This window comes from Camelus dromedarius, chromosome 9 (genome assembly GCF_036321535.1).
Source record: "Camelus dromedarius isolate mCamDro1 chromosome 9, mCamDro1.pat, whole genome shotgun sequence".
Taxonomy (NCBI): Eukaryota; Metazoa; Chordata; class Mammalia; order Artiodactyla; family Camelidae; genus Camelus; species Camelus dromedarius.
The window spans coordinates 76,356,989-76,377,751 of NC_087444.1; the positions used below are offsets into that span (position 1 = coordinate 76,356,989).

The 20,763-nt window shown below is 39.8% G+C and overlaps 1 protein-coding gene and 1 non-coding gene across 6 annotated transcripts; both read right to left on the minus strand.

Annotated features, from left to right (window-relative positions):
• Positions 1-2,807: 2,807 nt before the first annotated feature.
• On the minus strand, positions 2,808-17,365 carry LOC135318413 (zinc finger protein 160-like). 5 transcript variants are annotated; one of them, XM_031457055.2, is made up of 5 exons: positions 17,318-17,365; positions 15,278-15,354; positions 10,778-10,904; positions 6,194-6,244; positions 2,808-5,878 (listed from the first exon to the last, which is right to left on the minus strand). In XM_031457055.2, the coding sequence occupies exons 2-5, from the start codon at positions 15,344-15,346 to the stop codon at positions 4,773-4,775; spliced, it is 1,353 nt and encodes a 450-aa protein (XP_031312915.1). In that variant the 5' UTR covers positions 15,347-15,354; positions 17,318-17,365; the 3' UTR covers positions 2,808-4,772. The 5 variants fall into 5 exon arrangements, with proteins under 5 accessions (XP_031312915.1, XP_064345866.1, XP_064345868.1 ...); XM_064489796.1 differs by having other exon boundaries at positions 15,278-15,350; positions 17,318-17,363; XM_064489798.1 differs by having other exon boundaries at positions 10,778-10,963; positions 15,278-15,350; positions 17,318-17,351.
• A 3,204-nt stretch (positions 17,366-20,569) lies between these two features.
• On the minus strand, positions 20,570-20,641 carry TRNAA-CGC (transfer RNA alanine (anticodon CGC)). The gene has a single exon. It is a non-coding gene; the product is annotated as a tRNA-Ala (tRNA).
• Between the last annotated feature and the right edge of the window lie 122 nt (positions 20,642-20,763).

Here is a 20,763-nt window from a genome sequence, read left to right on the forward strand (position 1 = left end):
TCTGTGGCTGTAATGAAAATACCATGGCAGTGAAACTTCAGACTCAAGCTCCCTAAAACCTGCCTCTCCACACCTCAGTACACACCATATGATAATAATTCCACATGCCTTTTTTAGGGCTGAAATTAGACCCATGGTTTGCATATTTAAATGAAATGAAAATAGAAATATAGTAGGACTATGGAAAATAGGAAGAAATACAATTTCAAAAATAAGGATTAAAATGAGACTACCTTCTGTGCTTGGAGTGCTCAGAGAAACAATCGGAAAAGATCAATGTTCATGAATTTCCTCTAAGTATGAACACAAAAAATGGGATTGTTTGATAGATAAACTTGAAATTTCACCTATTCACTCTCCAACACATTTTTCATTAGTTTGCATTTTTGCTTTCTTTTTTGAAAACGAAGGCGCCCCACTCAATGTTTAGTTTGGATGTCAGGTCTAAGAACTTCATACACTGAAGTGTTAGAATATTTGTCACATGAGGTTTCCTGGGGAGAGCAGGGTAGACCTCCCAAATTGGTCCAAAAATGGCTAGAGAGAGCAGAGACTGGAGATGGGCTCACCTTATGGTGGGTACCGGACTGGGCTGAGTGATGGTACTTCTCTGCAGTGTGAACCCACAACTACTGCCAAGGAAAGGCATGCTCAGTTTTTAGTATCAGCTTGCCGTGCTCACCTGGGCAGAACACAAAGAGCCTCTAGTGAGTCTCACAGTGTCTGGAGGATGGTTGTACTATTTCGGAATACAATATGCCAAAATGCTCTATCTGTAAAGCTGATAAAGCAACGCACAACAAAGAGGTAAGCTTGTATAGACATAATAGGAAGTTACCATAATCACAAGTACATGTGAAGATAACCCATTTAAAAGGGCGAATACACAAAAATACTAACTACATTCAGTAGTTGAAAAATAGAAATAATTTGCTTAGGACATTATATCCTGATATGACGGCTTCATATCCTGATTCAGCCACCTGCTGAGATGGGATTCATTAAGTCCTTAAACCTGCCTTTGTCCTAAGTTCCTTCATTGTAAAAAATATATATATATTTTACTGAAGTAGAGTCTGTTTACAATGTTGTGTCAAGTTCTGGTGTACAGCATGTTTCAGTCATACGTGAACATACATATATTCATTTTCATTCTTTTTCACCGTAAGTTACAAGGTATTGAATATAGTTCCCTGTACTATGCAATATAAACTTGTTTATTCTATATATAATAGTTAGTAACTGCAAACCTGGAACTTCCAATTTATTCCTTCCCACCCCCTTCCCCCCGATAACCATGTTTGTTTCCTATGTCTTTGAGTCTGTTTCTGTTTTGTAAGTAAGTTTGTCTTTCTTTAGATTCCACATATGAGTGATATCATACGGTATTTTTCTTTCCCTTTCTGGCTTACTTCATAAATAACAATCTCCAGGTCCATCCATGTTGCTGCAAATGGCATTATTTTATTCCTTTTTATGGTTGAGTAGTAGTCCATCATATAAATATACCACAGCTTCTTTATCCACTCATTTATCGATGGACACCTTCATTTGTGATATGAGAACAAACATCAGTAAATCTTTCCAAGAAGAAAACTCAATCCGTATTATGCATTAAAGCATTAATAACAGTGACTCTTATACAAAGTGTGATAGTAGAATTCAAAATTAAGATCACTTATCAAAGAAGAATTATTATTTTCAGTAGGGAACAAATTCTAAGTGGAAGACACTGGGTGTCAGTTGTCATGCTAGAAATGGCACAAATCTTATTTTCTCTACAAAATCCTCTGTCTCTGAATGTGAATCCATCACTGGGAAAAGGCAGGATGGCTTCCAATGATTTGGCAATGGAGAGTGTCTCCTTGTCATAAACTACAGTTGTCACCTTGGGGACTTTCTCACTCACCCATATAACTTCATTCACTTCACTATGTGCTTGCTAAACTCCACATACTTGATTTTGAAGCACCTGACTGTAGCCAAACCCAAAATAAAACATTTTAGTTCACCATTTTGCCATTACAAAATGAACTAAAGCACTAAAGGAATTATCTTTCTTCATGTTTAACGTGCACCTACTTCATATACGTACATTATCACATCACAAAAGTCCTAAAACAACCCACAGATTTAACCCTTGTTGTAAAATGGGAAATAAGCGTGGAAAAGAAAATAATGCTAAGGAAAGATTTATTTAAAACATTTTATTATAGCATAAAATTAACCATGTAACATCTTAATATCGTAATTTGAAATCAAAATTTTAAGTCTTTGGATAATTGCTCTCATAGTCAATTATTTAGTTACATTGTTTAATAAACATTTCCAAACATTTTTAGTAAACTAAAGTAAAAATAGCTTAGACAGTTTATCGAAGTATTTCTGAAGCACTTTCGACAACCATTTGAACAATCCTTTGCAGGAAGAGAAACGTAATAAATTATTGGCATGAAGAAAAGTGTGGTCTTTCCTAACCAAGAAAACAGGAGTTTCAAGACTAAACATTCAGTGTTTTATTCAAGAGTCTGACTCCATTTTTTGATGTTTGAGTATTGAGAACTATTATGCCTCACCACAACCTCCTCCTATTCAGATGATCTGGACAAGCTGATTTAAAAAAAAAAAGGCCTGTGGGTTTCCTCCTCTGATACCAAATGATGTTCAAACCTTAAGTGGGTGATCTCCCCTGAGCCCCACCCCACTTTTCAAATCCTGAGAGCCTAAAGGTACACCGTTAGCTTCTGTTACAAAGTACTGACACGGGATAAAACTATGTTGGTGGAAGGAAGAGGATTCTCCAAGGGTTATGACAAAAGTGATTCAATTTTATTAATTAAAACAAAACACCTATGATACATTCTGAATAAAAGAGCAGCAGAAGGGAATGGCAGCAGTTACACATGAACTGTGCACATACGTATCCTATTCTTGTTCTTTTGAATAAAATTTCCTCTCAGGATAACTGCCCTGTCTTCGGTTTCCAAAAATAAGACCAATTAAAAAAAAAAATTGTAACCCACAGCCCTTACCTATGGAAGGCACCATGAACAGAAGCATGATGAGCCATGTCACAGTTTTACATTATTCTCTGCCCACCCTGTTCCTATTTCACACAATATTGAACTTGTTAACTCATGGTCCTCATTTTTCCAGGGAACATGGATGTGAATAAACCACACCCACTGACATCAGCGCCTTCTTACTGAACCTTCCTAAAGACCCTCATAAAAGTCCTGTGATGAAGGCACCAGATTAAACAGACTTCAGACTTCAGGTTGAAAGGCATAAAGTCATTCTGCCTTTTCAAAAAACTCAAATAATTTAACACTTATACACTGAAGATGATGGCACATTTTCACATCATACACACAAGTTTCACCATCCTGAGACTTGTAATGATTCTGCAGTGTGTAAGACCTCCGATTCATCTCAGAGAACTGAAGACTACTTATTCCTAGGATGCATTCACTGATGTGGGGTCTGTTTTAAGTATTCCTCAAAAGACTGAATCAAGTTCATTACATTCCTAAGGATTCTCCCAAAGATGAGTTTTATGGTGACCCCTGCGGATGCACTTTCTTAAAAGTGTTTCCAAGTTCAGCTTATCTGTATACTTTCTGACCTGTATGAATTCTCATTGCAGCAAAGACGTGACCACTTGATGAAAACAATTTACAACATTCATCACGTTTGGAAGCTTGTCCTCCGACATAAATCCTCTATGTCCCACATTCTGGATCCTCAGGTACAAGCCTTTAGCACACATATTGTTCTGTGTGGTTTCTCTCAAAGACGTGAATTCGGCAGTCCAGTGCACCGCAGGCCCTCCATAAAGCTGCAGCCCTACATCTACATGGCATTCCTTCAGCATGGAGTTGTGCTGTTGCCTAATATTTGAACCTAAGGTAAAGGTTTCACATTTACTGCATTTCTAAGGTATTGCTCAGTGTTTCCCAACTTGTGATCTTTGGGTAAAATCCTTGCCACACACACTTTGTGTGGTTTCTCTCCATGAAAAATTTTCCGGTATCTACTGAGGAATAAGCAATAATTTAAAGCTTTGCCACAGTCACTGAATTTTTAAGCATGAGATACTTGGTGATCCCTGAGTTTAAGGCACAACCTCAAAGTTTTCCAAACTCTAGCATATGTGTAACGTTTCTGTCCAGTGCTGATTATCTGATTATTGGTGAGATGTGAGCCCTGAGTATAGGTTTTTCACATTCGTGGCATATGAGAAGAATCGTTTCAGAATGAATTCATTTTCTAAAGGCGTGACCACACTAAATACATTTATCAGGCTTCTATCCAATATGAATTTTCTCATGAAGCCTTAGATGTGAATGCCCGCTAAAAGCCTCGCCCCATTCATTACATTTTTAAGGGCTCTCGCTCGTGTGGATCATCTGATGGTAAATTAGGCTTGAAAGCACACTGAAGGACTTGACACATTCCTAACATTTAAAAGGTTTCTCTCCAGTATGAATTCTTTGGTGGATCATAAGGTATAAATTTCCACTGAACATGCTGACAAAGTCATCACATTTGTAAGATTTCTTTCCATTGTGGATCATCTCATGGTGAGACCCAATACACAAAAGCTTTGCCACATTCAAACTTGTATGGTTTCTCTCTACTATGAATTCTCCCAAGAACAGTAAGGTGTGAATTTTGAAGTTTGAATTTTTAAAACTTCCAACATATATCACATTTTTATGGTCTGTCTCATGCATGGATTTTCTGATGTGTGGTGAGGGTTGAGACCTGAGTCAAAGGTTTTCCAGACTCAATTTGGGAGATTTCTTCGCAAAATGTATTCTCTGATGACTTGTAAGGCATGAATTGCGACTGAAGACCTTGCCACACTCACTACATTTGAAAGGTTTCTCTCCAGTATGAATTCTCCAATGAACACGGAGATGTGGTTTTTGACTAAAGACCTTGCCACACTCACTACATTTGTAAGGTTTCTCACCTGTATGAACTCTCCGATGACTTACAAGGGTTCCGTATAGACGAAATACTTTGCCACACTCATTACATTTGTAAGGCTTCTCTCCAGTATGAACCCTCTGATGAATTTTAAGGTGTGACTTTTGAGTGAAGACTCTACCACATGTATCACATTCATGTAATTTCTCTCCTGTGTGAATTTTCTGATGCCTACTGAGGTTTGAGCTTTGAGTAAAGGTTTTGCCACACTCACTACATTTGTAAGGTTTCTCTGCAGCATGAACATTCTGATGACGTGTAAGGCATGAATTTTGACCAAAGATTTTACCACACACATCACATTGATATAATTTTGCTCCTGGGTGGGTGATCTGATGTCTCGTGAGGTGAGAGCTCCTGAGAAAGCTTTTCCCACCCTCGTCACGTCTGTGAGGTCTTTCCCTGTGAGCTTTCTGGTGTTGCATCCTCACTGAAGGATGCATAAAATCACTCCCATGTGTGTTAGGAACACTGGTTTGGACACTGGGGAGAATTCTCTGAACTGGTGAAAATGAGGAACTACTACTGGTAGACTTGTCAACCTCATCACATTCATAAACTTGCCCTTTACTTTTAATTATATGCGGCTCATCCTGAAAGCTTAATCCAAGCCTATTTCCCACGGGCTTGACTCCTGCATCCCTTCTATCAGGTCGACGTCTTCCACCCGTGAGATGTTCCTCGTGGGTTACAGGCACTCCTTTGTCATTTCTCTCACCATCTCTCCACTGACACTCATACTTATTTTCCTCGATTTTCCTGAGGTGAAAACGTTTGATTTCATGGCTTTCGGGTCTTCTCAACATTGTTGTTTGGAATACTTCTCCTGTATTACTGTTCGCTTTGGGTTGTAAATGTTTGACCACACGCACAGGAGGGAGATCTGCAAGACAAAGAACCACAGGTATCCTGCTCACTACAGGTAACTGGCTATTTGGAACTGAAAAACTTACATAGGATTGAGAAAATGAAGAATTTTATAAAACTATTTTTAAGAAAACAGGAGGAGGGTATAGCTCAAGAGGTAGAGCACATACTCAGCATACACAAGGTCCTGGGTTCAATCCCCAGTACCTCCTCCAAAAGTAAATAAATAAATAAACCTAATTACCCCACCAAAAAAAGAAAACACAATGTTTTTCTCAATATCTGCTATAAAACTATGCACCCATAAAGAAAAGGCACTTTACAACCTTACCCAGTAGCGCATAAGAGCTGTACTGCATGAGATATGCTGAAAAACCAGCACCTGTAAATCACAATTAAAAATTAATACAGAAAACATTCTCCAGTTATCCAACAGCCAATAAACAGAGCAATCCCAACTTACGCAGAGCCTGTAAATTATCTACGTTATTGGCTCCAAATGTATGTAAAAGAGTGAGAACTCTAAAAATTTTAACTAGGGTCAGACCAAATGGTGTTGAGAAAATTGCAAAAGCATACAACATATAGTGAGGAAAAAGGGATATAAAAAACCTGACAGAATATTATCTTTTTTATACAAAAGTACCTTCTTAGTCTTTACTATGAACCGCCCAATATTTTAAGCAATCCGACAGCACTCATTTCTTTTCAATGGCTTGAAGTCAATTAACACGATTTTCTAAATCAGGGCAGCAGACTCAGACTACGTACACCACCCCAGGGGACACAGAAAGCAGGGAGAGGACCCAGACGTGAACCCTGACAGACAGACTGAACAAGATTCTTAAGCATAACTGCTAATCAGACAGTACAGAAAAGAAAATATTACAACAGAAGTGGGAGTTTAGAAATAAAACGTTCAGGGAGATGCAAGAAGAGGCGAGCAGTGTGACTAATACAGTTATTCAGCCACCCCTCCTGGAAATGGTCTCTGAGTCATCACGGCTGCACACGGTGATTTAGGCCGTGTCCTGAGAAAGGTGATCAATGGATGAAGAGTCGTCATTTTTTCCCCTGTTTTTAAATGAACTACTTTATTAAGATATACATATTAAGGTATGCAAAACAGCACATGATGTTGAAGCTAATCTGGGAGTGGTAAATAAATGAACATAACTGCTAACAAGCAACAGTCAGAATATAAAGCAGTTCTAGCAGATTCCCAAGGCCAAGTAAGAGGGGTCATTTTTATACTGAGTCATGTGGAAGGTGGAGGGATGGCTGAGGGAGGGATGTGGAAACTGGGAAGTTCAGGAGAACAACTTAAATGTGCTAACGAATAACCGTGTTTCCATCCACATCCAGGTGCCGTGTAAGGAAAGGTCAGGACGGAGAGAGGGTCTGAGTGGAGCACGGGGCACACGCACACGTGGGAGCACAGCCTGGGACTGCGCGTCTGTGTGCCTGTAACTGCATCATTCACGCCTGCACCTAACGTACTGACCTCGAGAGAAAAGATGAATTGATATAGCAAGTAGCATGATAATGTGCCATTTTTAACTATAGGTATGCAACAGAATCAAGAGATGTAAGAAGTTAGAGACCCAGATGTTGTAGGGAGAAACAGGATTACATCTGTTACACTACTTACTAAATATTACGTAAGTTCCCTTTTCATGCATATATTCAAGAAAAACATACGTTCTATTCCAGGAGATTCTGTAAGAATGTTCTTAGAGAAACCAGAAGGAAAAACTAGGAGGCCATCAAAAGGAGATGGATGAGTTTCTTCTGCTCACACACGTGCAGATACAAAGAAATCATATCAATGGTAAAGTAGGAGCCCATGATTTTGAAAGTGAATCCCTCTAAATCCGAGCTCCCTTGCTGAGTCTGATCATCCTCATTATCTAAAATCATATTCCCTTTTTGTCCCACAGCTGTTCCCCTCAAGACTGAGAAACATCAAAGTAAAGAAGGGATGGAAATGGAGTGGGACCCTGAGGGGCCCTGCTGGGTACAAAAGCCTTTCCACATCGCCCATTTCCTGTTTGGAGAAAAGGCTTTAGTCTCCTAGACCTTCCCTGAGATCCAAAGAGCAGATCCACTATTAGGGCAGTGAGGGACTGCAGAAAGAAAGGAAAATCAAGTCCAGGATAATCTTTTCCATGATTGGTAGTGTAAACCAATGCCTCTATCTATGACCCCAAACTGTGGCTTCAACCAAATGGCCCAGAGGTTTAAAAAGTTGATGATACCCAGAAGGTCAACAGAGAACTGAAATACTTAACCCATCACATCAGTTCTAAGTGAATAACAAACTGCCTCCACCATCACTTTTGCTCTCTCAGGTGGAGGGTACAGCTCAGTGGCAGAGCGCGTGCTTAGCACGCACAAGGTCCTGGGTTCAATCCCCAGTACCTCCTCTAAAAATAAATAAACCTAATTACCCACCCCCATCAAAATAAAATAATTAAATAATACAATAATAAAACAGAGCGCCCTCTCCCAGAAAGAAGTTAAGGGACCACAAGACCGGGATTTAGAAGCTTGTTTTATAGGATCATACAGAATAATCATGAAGGAAGTCCCAGCGTGGTCCTAAAGCCTGCAGCTGCAGTTTTACGAGAAAGCTGGGATCCCAGACACTCTCTTCCCCTTTCTCCTTTTGCCTTGAAAAATCTTACATCCCATCCAGCCAGCGAGATGGAGCTGAGACAAGGCTAGGTCTCCATCATCCAGGTTGGCGCCTCCTCAACTAAGAAACGTATCTCTGCTCCAAACTCTGAACCTAAGGCTTGTCTGGACTCACAGTGCATTGGGCACAAGAACTCAGGCTCGACATCATGTTTGATGAATGTTCTCTGTTAGGAAAAGGTATAAGACTCTGTTGAAAACCGTGGTTCAAAGGAGCAGCTCCTCAGAGCTCTCATTACACTCAGTGGTGAAAGAATGAAAGCTTTTCCTGTAAGGTCAGGAACAAGACAAGGATGCATGCTCTATTTCTAAAAAAACGTATTACTGGAAGTCTGGGCAAGAACACAGAGGCGCAGGGGGCAGGGACAGGGGAAGCGAGGGAACGATGTATGTAACTCAGTGGTAAAATCAAGCTTACCATGCATGAGGTCCTGGGTTCAATCTCCAGCACCTCCATTAAAAAGAATATACGAAAATAAACTTAAAAAAAATAAAGACCATGTAGGCAGAAAAAGAGCTAATAGGTATCTCAATAGCAGAAGAAAGCAAAATTATCTGTTTACAATCGACATGATCTAATTATGTAGAAAACTCTTCAAGATTCTGGGGAAAAAAATAACCTTCTAGAAATGCCAAAAGAATTCCAAAAAATTATAGGATATTAAATCTATATGCAAAAATCAATTGAGTTTCTAAACATTAACAATGAACAAACAAAAAAATTCAGAAAATAACTCCACATACAAAAGAATGAAAAATATAAAATCAAATACTTGGGCATAAGAAGGGAAAGAATGGTACACTGTAAACTAAAAAGGCTTCAGAAAAACATCAGAAAAGATATAAATAAATGCAAAGGAACCCCAGGCTCCACGGACTGGAAGTCAATACTGCCAAGATGTCAATACTTGCTTAAGTGCTTAACAAAGAGAAAGCACATGTTCACCCTCCGAGGGATGCAGGCTAAGAATGAGGATCTCTTTGTCCACTGTCCCTATACTCATCCTAAGTAACAATTACAGAAGATCCAATCCAGCTGGCTGTTACAACAGCCCTGAACTGTGTGGGAAAAGCAGAAAAAAAGAAATGGCTGAGGGATGTAAACAAGCAGACAGGGCCTGAGGCAGCTCCACACAGGTCTGAGGTGCCAGATGGAATCAAAGAGCAGCCAGTGTTTTCTCATCTTCTGATTACATCTTCCAAGTCCGGGACCAAACCTGGACAGGCTCGGGGGCTGGTCTCCTGATCTCTGTGGACTAAGAACTGAGCATCCCACAGGATCAAGTCCAGAAGCAGAGATGAAGGAGGCAGGAGACCCCAATACAACAGCCCACCTCATGCTCCTCAAAGTCAAAAAACAAGTTCACAGAAGCCAGATGGCAGCATGTAGATCAGGAAAAAGACTTCGCCTTTGTCTCTATAGGAGCTGGAGCACCACCGGAGAATGAAAAAATACATTTCACATGTGGAAGGACGAGTGGTAACTCTGAGAGAAGAAAACTTTCCTTGAAGAGTTTTCGATAAATAAACTTCTGTTTTCCCATCGAACTCTCCACCGTGAGAAGAGGTTCCCAAACACTAGTAATGTGTGGCTTCCCCTCTGCCCTTCTGAGATCCCACCTATGTTCATACTTTCCATACATCCTCATTCATTGCGTTTTTTTTTTTCTATTTTCACCTCACTTTTCACAGTACAGGGCTCTTTTCTCTTGCTGTAAAATGGAGACAATATTCAGATCAGAAAGAGAAATTCCTGTTCATCAGAAGGAAGAAATGCGAAGTACTGTGTCTTTTCTGGAATCCCAGCTCTCTGCTCAGCTGAGGAGAGAGGACGTTACAGGTGAGTCTGGAAAAGTGTTTCACATATTCATCTACTGGTTGCCGCCTTCTAAATGCAGAGGGGACAGTGTGATATGCAGGTATTTAGCGCTCTTCCTAGAAATACTGAGTCAAAAGCAAAGGTTAGACAACAGGAAATTAAGTGTTGCTTTTTTTTAACGTTTGCCATTAAGCTTCATACATAATTAAGCTCCAGGACAACCCCTTATGCAACATGAAATTCAGCAGATTATCTGAAGAAAGGGTCAGAAGAAACTCGTCATACCACGTCATGTCTGAGTCAACAGGGCTTTCAGATCAGCCAAACAGAACAGGGGCTCCCGAAAGGCACACAGAGAAAATGCAAACACACCCAGCTTCTAAAGGGGAGTTCTCTCACCCAGGGAGAGTAGGTTCCTGTAGGTCTCCAACATCACGTCCCTGTACAAGGCCCTCTGAGCAGCGTCCAGGCACTCCCACTCCTCCTGTGAGAACTTGATGGCCACGTCCTCGAAGGTCAACTGTCCCTGAGATGAAAACACATTTCACCAAGGGGCCATGAGTGGAGTCCTTACCTTCACACAAACTGAGAAGAGAAGAAAGGGGTAAGGCTTGAAGGTCTGTGTTCTGATTTGGAGCAAATTGTATGTCTCTGATTTTAATTTCTTATGCTTTTTCATAACAGATTATGAAATCCAGAATTGATACAGATTTTTCATCTTTGTCGACGACAATTCACAAAAGACATCGAAATAAAACTCAAGAACAGGTTGTCTATGCAGGAGCGTTAGATATTATGTTCTACACTGAGATAGTCAATATCTAGATGAGCTGCAGTAGGAACGGTGTCTTCAGACACGACAAAGTCCACAGAGACTTTAGGGAAGGATTAAAGACTTCAGCTGCGATGATGATGACAACAGCAATGACTAAAAAATGTGAACACCTCCCATACGCAAACATTACTCTAAGTAAGGACTTTACACATATGAACTTGTTATCAACGTAACAGCTCATTAGAGAAGGACCTGTTCCCACGTTACAGAGAAGAAACCTATGTCAGAGACACTCTGAGAAACTCGACTTAGGTCAAGAAGCCAAGGAGTCACACAGCAAGCTCCTGAACTCAGGGGGCTGGGCTCTGGAACTGAAGCTAAAAAAATAGCAGAGTTTAATAACAGCATTAAAACTACATTGACAGAGGGTTCCCTGAGAAAACCTGACAAGCTCAAGGTGAATGAAATGGAAAGGTATTACGTATGTGGGCACAACACATACTGAGGACCTTAAATGTCAGTAATCTCATTACTAGTTAAACCATTAACATGACAGTGTAGAAAAAAATTCATGGCCAAAGAATATATTGAAGATACAACTTCAACTGCAAAAGATATAATTTTGAAGTTAAGATGTTATTCATATAAACCATGGACTTGCACATCCACACACACATCAATACAAAACTGACTGAAATGAGGAGTGGTCCCCTGAAGATTTTTTATTATCATTTTTATTCATGTGTATTTCAGCAGCTTTCAGACAAAGAAAATGTATCAACTGTACCAAATTTAGTTTGTCACCATGATTTGATAGGAAGCTAGTAAAAGAAAAATGGCACAGGTGTGAAAAAATAGAATACTTAAACTCCAATCTCAACAAAATAACTATATTCAGAAATATAAATACAAATTTATCCATTTAAATTTACACAGATAGGCATTAACAAAAGCCAAAGACGATCTTTATTTTCTCCAGTAATAAAATTTTGAAATTCATAAAGTTATTACTATTATACATTATTTTAACAGATTAAAATAATATTACAATAGTAAAGTTAAAAACCTACTGGAGAATTAAAAGTCATGACAAAAAAACATGGGAAAAAATACACTGTAATTAAGCAACAACATTTCACCAAACGTCATGATCAGAAGGAAACGCTCAACCGATTCCCTCTGAAATTACAGTGGAGGGAAGGGGGTTGGCCAGGGCTCCCGCCTTTCACCACCGAACAAGGTGCCTGAGTGGGGAGCATGAGCGGAAGTAACAGGAGGAGACACAGAGGGTGAGAGACACAGAGAGAGTGTGAGACACAAACAGAGGGTGTCAGAAAGTTGGAACTGCGAACATTCACAAACGTAAGGAGATGGAAAGGCTAAAAGTGAAAGGATGGAAAAGATACTATATCCTCATCAGAGCCGAGGTGACTGCATAATATCAGAGAAAATGAACCAAAGATAAAAACTGACACAGCAGAAAAAAAAATCTAAAATGATAAAAAGTTCAAATCACCAAGATGACATAACAAATAAATATATGTACATCTAACATTAGCTCTCCCCCAGAAATGAAATCTTAATGGAAATGAAGAGAGAGTACCACAGTAACTGTATGATACTTCAACACCCCGGTTTTACTCACGGTTGGAACCAAACAGAAGATCAGTAAGAAAGCAGAGGACTTGAACAACACTATAGACCAAATATACCTAACAGACAGGTACAGATCACTCCACCCAACAGCAGAAAACACGTGCTTCTCCAGCACGTGAAGCATTCTTCACGACAGAGCACGGGTTAGGCCACAAACAAATCTTAACACTTTAAAGAGACTGAGGTCATACAAAGCATGTTTTCAAACACAATCAACTGAAACAAAATAAACAGTAGGTGGGGAAAAAAAAATCTCCCAAGATGTGGAAAATAACAACTAATTCTTAAACCAATGGGTCAAAGAAGAAACCACAAGGGAATTTTTAAATATCTGGATGAAAACAAAAGTAAAACATACAAAATTATTAATACACAGTGAAGGCTGTACTAAATAAAAGGGAAGTCTACACTACCAAATGCTTACAATAAAAAAGAAAAAAGATCTCAAATCAGAAGTCAATTTTATATCTCAAGGAATCAGAAAAAAAGAATAAATTCAAATTTAGCAGAAGTAAATAAGAAACATTAGTCCAAAGATAAATGAAATAGAAAGTAGAAAAATATAAAAATCAGCAAACCAAGAGTTGGTGTTTTGAAAACATTAAACTGAAAAACCCTCAGCTAGACTAAGGAAAAAACAAAGAAGATACAAATAAAGAAAAACAAATATGAAAGAAAAGAAATTGCAATTGCTGTAAAAAATTATTTTACAGGATTATAAGGGAATACTGTGAACAATAATGACCACATATTACACGGTTTAGAAGGATACACATAATTTCATACAAACATACAACCTACTAAGCCTTAATCATTAAGAAATAAAAAACTTGAACAGAATTATAACTAGAGAGATTCAAGTAGCAATCAAAAACCTCAAACAAAGAGAAACTCAGGACCAGATGTCTTCACTGCAGAATTCTACCTAATATTTACAAAAGAATTACCTCTGATCCTGATAAATATCTTACAAGGAGTTGAAGAGAAAACACTGGCAAATTCATTCTGTGGAACCGGCATGATTCTGATATCAAACTCACACACATAAGAACACAGGAAAACCAGAAAGCAAAATCCCTAATGAATACTGATGCAAAATCCTTAACAAAATACTAGCAAAGCACTTCAACAGCACATTAAAAAGATCTGATGTCATGACCAAGTGGGCTTCATTCTTATGTGGCAAGGATGACTCAGGGCACAAAACTCAATTAGTGTGATACAACGAAGTTAACGGAATAAAGTAAAACAAAACAAAACAAATATTATCATTAGAGTTGTCGCAAAAAAAGCATCTGATAAAATTCAACAATCTTTCAAGATATAAACACTCGACAAACTAGGAACAATAAACTATCTCAACATAACAAACAGTATATATGAAAAAAATACAGCTAACATCATACTAAATGGAGAAAGCTTTAATTCTGTGATCAGCAAGAAGGCTGGATGCACATTTTGCATGACTGTTCAGCAAAATACTGAAACTCCTAGCCATAGCAATTAAAGACAGAAATCAAAGTTATCAAAACCTGAAAAAGAAAAATTATCTTATTTCCTAGATAACAAGGTTTTTACATGTACAAACTGTAAATATTCCACAAGAAAACTGCTACATCCAAAAAACAATTTTAGAAAGTTGCAGGATACAAAATCAACATGCAAAAATCAGTTGCATCTCTATACACAATGAGGAATGTCAAGACAATTGGAAAACAATCCTATCTACTACAGCATTACAAAAAGAATGAAACACTTAGGAATAAATCAGCAAAGGAGGTGAAAGACTTATATACTGAAAACTATTAAACACTGCTAAAAGAAATCCACAAATACAAATAAACGGAAAGACATCACCTGGATGGAATGGGGCATAGCTCAGTGGTAGAGTACGTGCTTAGCATGCACGAGGTCCTGGCTTCTAGCCCCAGTACGTGCATTTAAAAAAATAAATAAATTGGGGGGGGGGGGGAAGCATTCAAAAAGAAAGAAAAATATCCTGTCATCCTGTACTCATGGAAGACTTAAAGCTCTTTAAAGGTCCCAACTACCCAAAGTGTTCTACAGTTTCAATAGAATCCCTATCAAAATTCCAATGGCAATTTTTTCAGAAATAGAAAATCATGCTAAAAGTCACAGAGAATCAAGTGAGCACAAACTGCCAAAAGGCTCTTGAAAAAGAAGAAAGATGAATACCTCTCCTTTTTAGATTTCAAAACATATTACAAAAGTATTCAAGATGGTGTGGTACTGATATAAACAGACACATAAACCAATGGAACAGAACAGAATGCTCAGAAATAACCCTTTGCATATAGGCACTGAGACAGGCACTGAAGGAGGGTCCTGGGTGACTGTGAATGCACAAGTGTCAGGCAGGACACTGCAGAGTCAGACAGGATTAGCGAGTCCAAAGAAGGGCATTTCAGGAAGGACACATTGAGAATCCAGTGAGAATAGGACTTTACCTGAGAAAGAGCCATTCCTGACTCCTTTTCTGTCCTCTTCCTCCTCTTCTGGGCTTTCTCAGGGAACATGAGTCTATCTTAAACGTTGAGAAGATGCTGCTTAATGTTGAGAATCAACACAGCCCTCCCTGTGCCACAACCACACACACACAGGGGAGACCTCACCACATGGAACAGACAGTCCTCTGCTGCCCACTGTCACAGGAGGGACTCGGGACAGGAAACTCCACACACACACCAACAAAGGAGTTTCCCCACACTGTCCTCAGATCACCCTCCCCTCCTGGTGAGCCCCTCCCCTACACGGCAGCAGTGGGCGCCTCAGCTGGACCTGACAGCCCCCTTCAGGTCACAGACCAGGCCCTGATCCATCCCCACGCAGAGCCCCCCACCCCCACCCCCAGATCCCAGCCCTCAGGATGGGAGGACTCAAAGTCAGGATGCTCAGTGAGGGACCCAGACTGGAATCACCTGGGGCCCCGTACATGGGAGCACAAACTTGGATTAATAAACTTTAAAACTGCCTTGCTAGCAGAATGGGTTAATAAGCTTTAAAGCTGCTTTGCCAGCAAAAAGCTGCTACAATCTGTCTTGCCCTAAGAAGCAAAAACATGCTTTGCCTGCATAGTTCGAGGTCATAGATTAAGGGCTGCTTTTGCATATGGAAAACCATAAACTGTCCCTTGCTCTAACCAGCAGGACGTGCTTCACTTATCAGAGGCATAGGTGTACAGTGTAAGGCTGCTAACACTCATGGAAAGCCATGACCTTCGCCCTTGGCTGGAAACAGCTGGGCTTGCTTCACCTGCCAAGATAGTCATTGATCATTTATGGAGACTTTATTGTGGTCTGGTTTCTAGAATCAACCGCTCTTATCTAGTCCCTTAAAAAGGGACATTGTGGCCTTTCTCATTACTGCTTAGAGTTTAATATAACCATATCTATCTCTTTGGAAAGTTTACGTCCTATGCCTGTTCACGTACTTGCTGAACTTTTACATTTCATTGATGTATGCAAGTTTGATCTTTGTAAGGTCTTTGTGCCTGCCTGGATACTTACTGTTATCAATTGTATTCTCTCTAGCTCCTGTACTATTATAACTTTTTCCAATACATAGGTTCAGATTGTTTGTTTTCCATGAAGCTGTTAATCTGTATCCCTGCACCTGCACCATACCCGTTGCTATTCCTATGATGTATTTATTTTACTTTAATCGTTTGTTTAATTATTCTCAATAAATGAGAGCTTTGGAGGAGCTCGGGGATTTGGTCTCTGGCTCCCTCTCACTCTCTTGATTTGACAGTCTTGAGTAATTTTGTTCTCCCCAAGTGGGACTTTTGCTAGACAAAACCCACACCCTTAAATATCATTGAGTTTGGGCCCCACAGCTCGCCCACGTATTTACAGGTATGGAGACAGAATAAGATGTCCTCCTACCAGAAGAGACCATTTTCCAGCAGGGTTCAAGTTGGGACGGAAGAGCACTGGGTGTCACAGGGTGGCCAAGTCACCCCCACCATGCGGAGGCGTGCAGGAAGGGCTGAATACAAAGGGGAGGCCCGCGGAGCAGGACAGCCCTGAGGAGGACACGAGGACAGAGGAGCTGGGAGGGAGGGGGTCTCAGGAGAGGGCTGGGCTCCCCAGAGTCCTGAGACCCGGGAGAGGACGGGGCCTCACGGGAGAGGGGCGGCCGCCCCCCTGGGGCCGAGAGGGCTAGGCTGGGGGCGCGAGACCACCTCGCGGAAGAGGACGTTAAACGGGCGGGGGCGGAAGTCAGTGAAGGGTTCCATGAAGGAAACACCGCTAAAGGTGGTGTCTACGTGGACTGAAGGCCGGAAAACCCGAAAGACGGGAACAGCCTCAGAGAAATTTGAAAGCCAAAGAGAAACGACCCTGGACCCAGCACAGCGACGTCTGGATTCACCTGGGATACAGGAGCGGGTGTGGGGACTTTAGGTTCGTAATGACTCTCAAAACCCTGAGGGTATAGAATAACGGGGACAGCGCAGCACAAACTCCCATTATAAAAGAGAAACTTACCCTCCGCAGTACGACCTTCACTCGGCGCTCTCTGCTTCCGGTTCCGGAAGAAACTGCGCGCGCGGAGTTAGAGGCGGGACTTCCGGGGTGGGGTCCGGGCGGAGCGATACTAGCGGGGGCGGGGCGATGAGGGGGAGCCCGTGGGCGGGGCAGGGGGCGGGGCAGGGGTGGGGAGGGGATGGTGCTTCCTTGTACCTTTACCTGCTTATTACTGTCTGTAACAGTTTTAAGGTAAAAGCTTCCAGTTGTGTGATTCAATTATGTCGAAAGCGAACATATTTTATCTTAAGGTGGAAATGGTGTAAATAAAAAGTATTTTTGTACACAAGTTGCTCTCCTGTCCTACTGGTGAGACTGAAGCAATTCCGGGGTATGGGGATTTGAGTCTCCCAGCGAGGTTGAAATGTGGCAGTGGTTGGATCCAGAAACACTGCCTGCTCATAAAAAAACCTTTACAACAGGCAAACAGAATTTGGATCTAACCATTCTCTTGAGTTCACATTTGAAATCTGCTTAAGTTTAAAAGTAAACTATGTTTTCTGTGGGCACCTGTCTGTTTCTATATATGGGTATATATGTCTTGGAGATGTGGGCTATTACTTTCCTTTTCTACTTCTGGATGGTATAGCTAAAATTAAGTTGTAAAAGAATTCTATTTCACTGGCTTAAAAAACGAAAAAGCACTTACGAATTAAAGAAATATAACAGAAAGTTAACTAAAATGTTTTTCTAGTTCATGTGGTCTAGAATTAAATTTTAGTAAACGAAAGCTAGTGTAAGTTTGTGGTTTAATTTAAAAAGGCATGTTCTTGGAGCTGTCAAAACTCAAAATAATGCAGGCATATAGTTTTTATTCTACCTGGGCTTATTGATTTGTTAAGTTTATGTTACCTGTGTCACAAAATTGTCAGCAAGAAAAATAACTTGGTATGATACATTTTTTTGTGAGTTACCAAAACATCACTTGAAAACAAGTGAGTTGAATGGATATGTATAAGATAAAAGTTTCGAGGTAAACTTTTTAAATAGCTTTCCCAAATCTGTTTGGCAATATGAAATCTTACACTTTTGCTATGGTAAGTTAAATGACTGGTAGTCAGTAAATATCTAGTTTGTTCCTAAATAAGATAAAAATACTGAAAATTTACTAAATCTAGGGTTAATCCATTTTAAGCTTCCTTTACAAATGACGTAGAGATTCAAATTCTATTTACAAACCAAAAACAGACTCACGGACATAGAAAACAAGTTATGGTTACCAAAGTGGAAAGGGTGGGGAGGGATAAATTATGTGTTGGGGGTTAATAGACACTCATTACTATATATAAAATAGATAAACAACAAGGACCTACTGTGTAGCACAGGGAACTATATTCAATTTCTTGTAGTAACATTTAATGGAAATGAGTCTGAAAAGGAAATCTATTATTTGAGATGATAACAAATTCTAAGTGGAGGATGTTGGGTGTCGGTTGCCATCGTGAAAGTAGCACAAACCTCATTTTCCCTGCAATTTCTGCCAGCTCTGAATGTGACTATAGCCTTGGGAAGTAGTAGAGTAGCCTTCAGCCATTTGGCAGTGGAGATTATCTCCTTGTCACAAACTGTAGTTGGAAGCTTGGGGACTTCCCATCTTATTCCTCATTGTATTTTCTTTTACTTCACTGCATGCCTGTTAACTTCCACCCACTTGATTCTCAAGCACCTGACCACAGCCAACTCCCACATGAAGAGATTCATTTCACCACCTCGTGTCGTTCCAGTTCTTCCACTGAATAGAGACCTAAAGGAATAAATAACAAGGTCCTACTGTATAGCACAGGGAACTGTAGTCAATATCTTGTAGTAACATATAATGAAAAAGAATATGAAAAATTATATAACTGAATCACTATGCTGTACATCAGAAAATAACACATTGTAAATCAACTCTGCTTCAATTAGAAAAAAAGACCTGCTGGAACCCTCTTTTTCATGTTCATAGGGCACCTGCTTTCTGCCTGTCATTGACTTATGTGCATTTCCATGTCTCAGAAGTCTCCAAACAACACACTGATTTATGTATGCCTTGGTGTGAAAGAGAGAAAAATATATAAATAAATAAATAACCTACGTCACAATGTGTGGAAGAAAAAATAGCAGTAGGGAAGAATTATATTAAAAAGAAATAAAGAAATTTTGCTATAGTTGAAAAGCAACTGGGTAACATAATACATTATTTGAAATCAGTATTTTAATAACCTTTGGGAAACTGCACTTCTAGTAAAATTAGTAATATTTATTATGCAGTAAACATTTCCAAACATTAATTTTCATTCAACTAGTGTAAAAATACCTTAGGAATTTATGAAAATAGCATTTATAAGCATTTTCAACAACCAGATCGTACAATAAGCCTTATGTGTGCAGCAGGAAAAGGAATGTAGTAAATTATTAGCATAAATAATGTTGGGGTTTTCTCCAATAATTTCCCACATTTTAAGCCTCCTGACAGCATTTGCCTATTCTGCGTATGTGGCCAAGTTGATTTAGAAAAAAAAAAAAGCTTGAAGCTCCCTCCTTTAGAACCGGCTGAAAAGTTCAAGCCATAAGCAGGTACCCTCCCCCCCGCCCATCCAGTACCCACCATAACACACCAAGCCGCTCACCATCCCTATTCTCTCAAGCCATTTTTGGATGAGCATGTAAGTCTGCCCTGCTTCCCACAGAAAGCGTTAGTAGGTAATAAACTCTCTTAACACTTTGGTTAATATCAGTCTCAATATCCAAACCCAGCATTGGGGCAGGTTCCATCTTATTCCAGTGAATTGCAGAAAAGTGTAAATGAGCAACAAAATGTTTGAGGAGTGCCTTTATAACTCTCCTAGTTATCTATGAAACTAAAAATGGTTGCCATTGTATATTGTTTGTTCTTAAATGGAAACTCGAGAACATTGATCTTTTCAAACTATTTCGCTGAGCACTCCAAGCACAAAAGTGATTGTCCTATTTTAAAATCTGATTTCTGGAAAGTTCTTTTATATTCTAGTATTTTTTGTATGTTTACTATATTCCTATTTTCACTTCATGTAAATCAAGGTGTATACCACAGCTTTTATTTGGGCACAAAAAAGGACATGAAGAAATATATTCATATGGTGCATATTCATGAGTGGGTGGCAGGTTTCAGGGGGTACGAACAAGAAGTAACAAGTCCAAGGCAGAGTCACTTGCCCCCAGTACAGCAATCCAAGTCATGTCTTTTTTTTTTAATGTAAGTACTGGGGATTGAACCCAGGACCCCCTGCATGCGAAGCATGTGCTCTACCACTGAGCTATACCCTCGCCCCAGCAAACCCAGTCTTAACTGAAGTTTCATCCCTCCCAAGAATGAGATCTTAAACCAGTAACTCTGCAATTTCTGGATTAAACACTAGTGAGGTAACCTGCAGGAAAAGACCCCTGCC